The following is a 7,301-nucleotide window of genomic DNA, read 5'->3' as shown; positions in this document are numbered from 1 at the left end:
GCACTACTTCTAACCAGAAAAAAAAAAGAAACTTTGCAGTAATTCACAACTATTTTTTTGGATCTAAAATAACGGGCTTCCAAAAAGGCCCAGACAGAAGTCAAATCAAACATCAGTCGCAAAAGCACCATCACATCACGGGACGCATAAAAAGGGCAGAACCACACGACATATCGCAACACAGGCAACGAAATCAGCTAAATAAACACAATTTGTTTGCACCAGTCACAAGGCAACGGCTCACACGCAAGAAGCAATCGTACTCGTACATCGCGCGTACATTCACGAACGCCTGCGGCCTGCTCTATGTAAGATCAGTGCAGTTTTAATTTCTCTCGTATCGTAGCAACACAACGCAATATACACGCGTTGCATAATTGCATTGCATATGCGGCACCGTACCTACAGCTTCTGTGGCTGCGAAAGGGAGGTATCGAAGGACCTCCTCCTGACGAGGAGACAGGTGACCCTCGCCGCCGGCTGCTGCTCGATCCCCCGCGTGCGCATGGTGTCGCCGAGCGTGCACAGCACGAAGTCCGGGCGGTGCAGCGAGAGCGGGAGGCGGTCCTCGCCGACGGCGAGCGCGGTGGCGTCCAGGAGCACGTGCCACGCGTTGCGGTGCGCCTCGGAGACCCAGTGCAGCGAGTACCGCGCCGGCGGCTGCGTGGTGGAGGAGGAGGACGACGAATTCGAAGGGGAGACAGCCGGGTAGGCGAAGAGGCCCTTGGGCGCGTGCTTGGACTTGCGGCGGAAGTACTGGCTGAGCTGGGAGCCCTTGATGCGCAGGTCCAGCCACGACTCCGGCGCCGCGATCACCTTGGCCTCCTTGTACGCCGCGAAGGCGCGGATGCAGTCGCTGTCCTCGTCCAGGATCGACATGTAGTAGCTGCTCCGGAAGAAAGGGTAGCTCTCCCCAACCTGCAATAGTAACCATTGTTACTAATTTGTTACAGTGGAGGATGACAAGTCTTAGCTCTGATGGGCCTGACTAAATTAATTCTTGTGCTTGTGCAGGTGCATCAGTTTATATTAATTAGATTAGATGCTCGGTCGTCCCATCTGGAGAAAAATAATGCTACTTGTGGTTGCTTCTCATGTAGGATCGATTAAAGGGTCAAATGACTATACTAAATCATTGTGTCACACTCAAGCTCTACCATTTGCACCTCGTTGGTCCTCTATCTCAATGTTCCAAATCACCCAATAATATATCGCAAAGCTTTGTACTAACTTCAAAACCAGGACCATGCATGTATTATGTGTTAACGAAACACCAAAAGAATGTTTCATGGAGGAATATGATCAACGAAAGCCACCGTAAAAACCTGTAACTTTTTCACCAATGCAAATTGGGAGCTTAAAAATTTGAACCGAAAGAATTAAGACCAGCTAGGGCACATGATGATGCTCAAAAACATTATTAGTGAAGTGGAGTTGTTGTAGTAATAAATTAACTAATGATAATGATAACCAACAACAGGCGGCCTACCAGCATCATGGCATCCCTTGGCGTGGGCGCGAAGAGCACGAGGTACTCGTCGTCGGTGAGGCCGCAGTGGTGGAGCACCCGGTTCCTGGCCTGGATCTCCGGGATGGAGATGAAGCTCCCCGGGAACGACGACTTCTTGGTCAGGATGTCCAGCAGCCGCGACGGCTCCAGCCGGACCATCATGTCCACCATGTCGGGCCTCGCGCCGGCCGACGACGACGACCGCCGCCGCTCGCTGCCGCCGGCCTCCGGCGACGACGCCGTGCTGCTGTAGTAGGTGGAGTAGAGGTCGTCCTTGTCGCTGCTGCCGTCCTCTATGAGGCCGTGCGAGTACTGCGGGTACATGGCCAGCACATACTGCTCCACGTACTGCCGCTCGCTGGGCGTGATGGGCCCCGACCACCGCAGGTCCAGCCCGTGCAGCGTCGAGATCGCCTCCGCGATGATGTGCGCCGGGATGAACTCCCGCGGGCAAACCTTCTGCATATATATATATATATTTGCTTGCACCAATTAATTCTAATTCTCGGTGAAATTCAAGCATTTAATTTTAGATGTGCTTGGTCATCATCGCCTATATACTACAGCAAGCCAGCAACTAGTTACCTTCACAACCATGCTGTTTGGCCTGCTTGATGATGTGCCAGGAGGGGGTTTGGGAATTGAGGCGCAAATTCCCTCTTTAAATTCTCCACCAAGTAAGCCCTGATGAGTTGGATGCATACATATATACAAACAACCAATAATTAGTACAAGACTGTAATAAGGAATTAAATCATTTTAGCTGTTTTAGTTACTTTTAGCAAATCACCACATTATTAATGGATTCTCTAGCTAGAACAAAAACTAGATGACATACGTACCTTGTGTTCCATGTGAATGTGCTCCATCTTGGCACACATTTGTGCCGCTTTAATCGACTGTCTAAAGAGAGTATGTGTGTTCTTTGATGGTGTATGGAGCCTGCGAGAAGTCAAGTCACCACAAGAATTATGGAACAAGACGGATTAGACGGTATATAAGAACAGAAGTGGGGGGAGCTGATGAAGCACTGAACAGGTTTCAAGGATGATGCTTGTGGTTTAGGTGGTGTTGAATTGGATCTCTCACTTGGTTGCTTCTAAGTCTGGTCCTCAAGGAACAAGATATAGCGCTACTAGGATGCAACAGCTGTTTAACCATGGTTCTTGTTATTATTTATATTATGCCACCCCAGTTCAGCACTGATTGATGAGGGACACACATAACAAATAATGTCCATGTCTCTATCAAAGGGAGCATAAAAAAATTGTTGTGACATATATGAAATATCCAGTTGTTTCTATGTGCTGTTTAATTTGTGAAGATGTGGGTCTATGGCATCCAGCTACAGGTATATACCATATTCCTCTGCATTATTGGAGGCTTGGTCTTTCTTCAGCTGCAAAAAAAATATTTCAACACTGTAGGATTATTGGAACTGCATGCATGTACATAGCTAGAGTGCTATGTACACTAAGGAATGAAATTTTAGAATGAAGAAACAAGTAAAGCATTTTGACTCAGTCAATCGATCTGTTAATCCATTCTTCAATTTATCTTTAGGTTAAAATAGGAGTAATTTTACATATATGGTGGCATGAATTTGGATTTACAGTATGTAGTATTATTATGTGTTCATCAAATAATTAAGGAAAATATTTAACTGTATGAAATATTTTCAAACTATACATGATCTCCATGGATATCAGATCCAGACCTAATTGTAGGTGTGCTAATTTCCTTCACTTGTAAACGGCATCAAACCAGCAGCTGTATGAGAAAACATGCTGGTTCTTCTTCTTCGTCAGTTCTGCTGATGAGCAATGAATACTCAGAATTTACAGAGTTCTTATATTTGTGATGGAGGGAGTAGAATAGGACTCCTATATTTTTTTAAGCCAAATGCTAATCTTGAAACACAAATGGCTACCTATTTACTGTTTCGTCACTGCTCCACAGTCACACTACAAGTTTTACTTTTATATATGTCAAGTGCAACTTTACTTCAAACTGCTCAACAGTTAAAAGTTAAAGGTAGTGATTCTGAATTTTGGAAGGTCTGATAAATTTGTTTTAGGAGTTCACTGTGGTTATGAATCAGCAGCAATAATCAATGCAATGGTCAATTTAGTTGTTCACTTCGTTTAACAAAAAATAACTAGTCTAGAAGAGTCTGGATAGTGGAGATGTTGAAGAGTAGGTTGATCTAAAGGCTGAAGCAAGGCTGATGATAGACAGTGCACTCTTTTGTCAATCCAAACAATTAGATAATGCTTATGGTCTGTTTTGTGCTTTGGGTTCTTATCTTTCTTTAAGTTAGGATATGTGCCAATCCCCAAAGTCTCACAGCTTTGTTTTTTTAATTACATATTGTTCTTGCTAGCTTCTAGTGGGACAAAGACCTACCTTGAATACAAGGGCAAGGAATCTACATCTCTAATGCTCTAATTTTCCAATCGGAATTATTGAACAACCATTAGGTAATGCTGATGCAAGCACCCAAAAAGTAACCCTTTGGATCTTTGTGCACCTCGATTTGTCGATGATACTTAAGTCCTTGTGCTCAATTATACGTGTATATACAATCCAACTGGTCACGATCTAGATAGCTGGCTACATTTTGCTATCTAGAGTACGAGTATATATGCCAGTTTCTAATGATATATATGTGATGTAATTACAAAATTCAGAAATTGGTAAAGATTAAAAGAGGCATCAATCATACAGCTTTCAGTTTTCTAGAACCATCGTATTAGGTACTGCATATTTTCACACTGTACCCCCATATATACTTGTTTTTTTTATTAAAACAGCACGTAACTACATAGTTAATTGTAGACATATAAATCGCCTAAGAAGAGTTTGTGCTCTATATTAGAGATATGTAGATGTATTGTATACACATGTTGTATAACACATACCATTTCACCTTTTTTTGTGGAAAAGAGAAGTTTTATTAATTTCAAGAATGCTATATCAAGGTGATACAACATCTTGAAATCCTTCCGGCCTCTGAAAGGCACACAGCTCAAACAAAGAAGATAGAAAAATAACGTCAGGTCACCCTAATGGCTATCAATCCGTAGACTAGACCGTCATCCATGTGCCCAGGTAAAAAACTCCTTGGCCACCTGTACCAAGAATTGAGAAGCCGCTACAACCACCTCCTGGAAAGTAGGCTTCCATAGGATGGACCATGTACGGAACTAGTGTGCAGTTGAGTAAATGACCTACAAAAAGGAAGATTTTTTGTTTTCAAATATAACTGCATTTCTATAGAGCCACAAGACCAACACAAAAGCTCCCACTCCCAGTAGAACTAGCGGTTTTAGATCTTTTCTAAGCCCATCCAGCCAGCTTTTGAACAAATTGGATACATTATGAGGTCTAGGGAGTCCCCAAGCTGCGTATACAGTGGCCCAAACTAGGCGTGCATACTGGCAATCTAAAAACAAATGTTGTATCGTTTCATCTTTATGACAAAAACAACATTGTTTATTGCCTTGCCAATTCCATTTCGTCTTTGGTTAGAATGACCCTTCTATTAATGTACCACAGAAAGATTTTGATCTTCGTAGGGGCTTTTAACTTCCAAAGTCGCTTGTTCACCAAAGGCAGGGTGCCACCACGGCTGTCGTCGAGGTGGCCAACGTAGCCGCAACATCGTCGCCACTCCTACCCGAAATAGGAGCAATGTCGAGCGACACCCCCCATCCTGCCTGACAGGCAAGGCTCTTCTTGGGCGCCATCCCTAGAGGGTGGCTCATCCGCAAAAGTCTACACAAGAGAAAAAAGGCATAAAGTCAAAAAATGAATTAAAAGAGAGACAGGGGAGTCAGTGGCTTACCCCGACGCCTTCAGCCAGTGGGGGCACTTTGGGGATGAACCCCCAGACCCCTGCCCCAACTCATTAGGATGGGACCACTTCAAACCTACCCCCCGCTACTAGGCAGGGGAGCTCATCTCCCTCGTCTCTGAGGGCATGGCTGTAGAGCCACCCCTCTCGGTCAACACCTCAGGCTGGGTGGCAGATCCACTCACCTCCATCCTCTCATGAGACACGGCAACAGGACCCCCCTCCTCCATCAGCACCTCAGGGCCTCCTCGGATCTAGCCACCCACCAATCCTCTGCTAGCACCCCACGCGAAGCGGCGGATTCTTTGGCTCCAACCTCCTCCAACCTTGAGGACCGGCTTCCCTCCGTGTGGGACGAGGGGGGTTCCTACACAAACGGAGGGGCATTGGTCAGCATGCCCTCGTCCTCTAGGACACCCCAATCCACACCGGCAGCAACCTCATCAACATCATCGTCATCATCACTGCTTACTTCCTCTCCTCGATCCCGTGCTTCCTCCTTCCGCCGCTCCTCAGCTTTCTTTTGCTCCCTTGCTGTCTTTTCGCACTCAGCCGCGATGTGATTCACCGCCGCCATGACCCAATCCTTTGGTAGCGGGACCGAGCAGTCCTTGAAGAATAGCCTCCTCGGCTAGTCCTGCCATCCCAAGGTTGGTATTAAAGGATCAGAAATTCAATCAAAAAGGAGGGCACAGGGAAGGAAAGCTTACAAATTCAAGGAACTCGGGTTCCGATCGCATGGGGGGATGCCCTGGCACCGGATACACATGTTCGAGGGCAGCGCCGAAAGTGTCCTTCGTAGGCTCCATTGCCTCCCTGATGTGCTGCACCACTTCGGAAGGAGCAAGTGCCTCATCAATGAGCACCGTTCCTTCGAATGACTCTCCAAGAACCATCTAGTACAAGGGAAGCACACATGCCATTAGCGGCGCCACCCTCCTCACATGGTAGGCACCAATGATCCCTGACCCCTTCACGCCCCGAGCCTTTAGAGCATGAATGGCGGCGAGAAGGTCAACAAGGTGTTTCTTCTCTGAATTCGGACAGTCCCACTGCCATGACTCTAGAGCCTCGTTGATGAGGCGCCCAGAGTACTTCAGCAATGTGGCACTCAGGTCGTCCCTAACATAAAACCACTGCGAGTGCCACCCCTTATTTGAGGATGACAGATGCATCAGTGAGTAATCCCTCGACCGGGTGTGGCGCAGATGAATGCTGGCACATCCCATCGGCATGCTCACATCCTTCCCCCCGATCTTCCTCTTCGACAAACTGACGGTGAAAAAGTGCCACCACAAATTGAAGTGGGGATCGATCCCTAGGAAACCCTCACATAGGGCAACAAACACCGCCATATGTTGGACACCATTAGGGGTAAGATGCTGCAACTCCACTTGGTAATAATCCAACAACCCCCGAAGAAATCTATGCATAGGTATGGCAAATCCCCGCTCATGAAAGATGGCAAAAGACACGACATACCCTTTGGGTGGCACTGGCTCACTCTCATCACCGGGCAGCAACCACTCCCCGACGGCGGACAGTGGGTGGAGGAGGCCACGACAGACGAGGCCCTCCAAACGCAGAGAGGTATGCCGAATCTGCCCCACAGCTCCATCGAAACGTCAGGGGGAAGGTGGGTGCGAGCTCAACGAGGGCAGCGGCGCGGACACGAGCTCGACGGCGGCGGTAAACGCGGATGAAAACCTAACGGCGGCAGCAGTCTTGGCGTGGGAAGCTAAGGCGATTGGGGGCGAAAGCTGCGAATGCGAAGGGGAGGAAGTGAAGTATGGGACCCTGGGGGCGAACCTCGTGGTTTTATAGTGGCGACGGATGCGAGAAGGGCAACCATCCACCTCGATCTCTGGGTCAGCCACACGCACCGTCGCGTCGTGTCGCGGGACACGCACCCACGATCCCTATCCTCTCCCACCA

General features: G+C 47.5%; 1 protein-coding gene across 1 annotated transcript; it reads right to left on the bottom strand.

Annotated features, from left to right (window-relative positions):
- Nucleotides 1-252: 252 nt before the first annotated feature.
- LOC136485009 (uncharacterized) lies at nucleotides 253-2,628 on the bottom strand. The gene is made up of 4 exons (XM_066481961.1): nucleotides 2,353-2,628; nucleotides 2,096-2,194; nucleotides 1,490-1,969; nucleotides 253-918 (listed from the first exon to the last, which is right to left on the bottom strand). Exons 1-4 carry the CDS (start codon nucleotides 2,389-2,391, stop codon nucleotides 403-405), a joined length of 1,134 nt encoding a protein of 377 aa, XP_066338058.1. The 5' UTR covers nucleotides 2,392-2,628; the 3' UTR covers nucleotides 253-402.
- Between the last annotated feature and the right edge of the window lie 4,673 nt (nucleotides 2,629-7,301).

This window comes from Miscanthus floridulus, chromosome 10 (assembly GCF_019320115.1).
Source record: "Miscanthus floridulus cultivar M001 chromosome 10, ASM1932011v1, whole genome shotgun sequence".
In the NCBI taxonomy this organism is placed as follows: domain Eukaryota; kingdom Viridiplantae; phylum Streptophyta; class Magnoliopsida; order Poales; family Poaceae; genus Miscanthus; species Miscanthus floridulus.
The sequence above is the reverse complement of the archived record's forward strand: the minus strand, read 5'-3'. Positions and strand labels throughout refer to the sequence as shown.

Excerpts from the sequence above, each read along its gene's own strand:
- LOC136485009 (XM_066481961.1), bottom strand. The coding sequence starts at position 2,391 with ATGTGTGCCAAGATGGAGCACATTCACATGGAACACAAG. Across the intron at positions 2,195-2,352 it reads ACATTCACATGGAACACAAG|GGCTTACTTGGTGGAGAATT; the intron begins GTACGTATGTCA and ends CCAACTCATCAG. Across the intron at positions 919-1,489 it reads CAAGGGATGCCATGATGCTG|GTTGGGGAGAGCTACCCTTT; the intron begins GTAGGCCGCCTG and ends TTACTATTGCAG.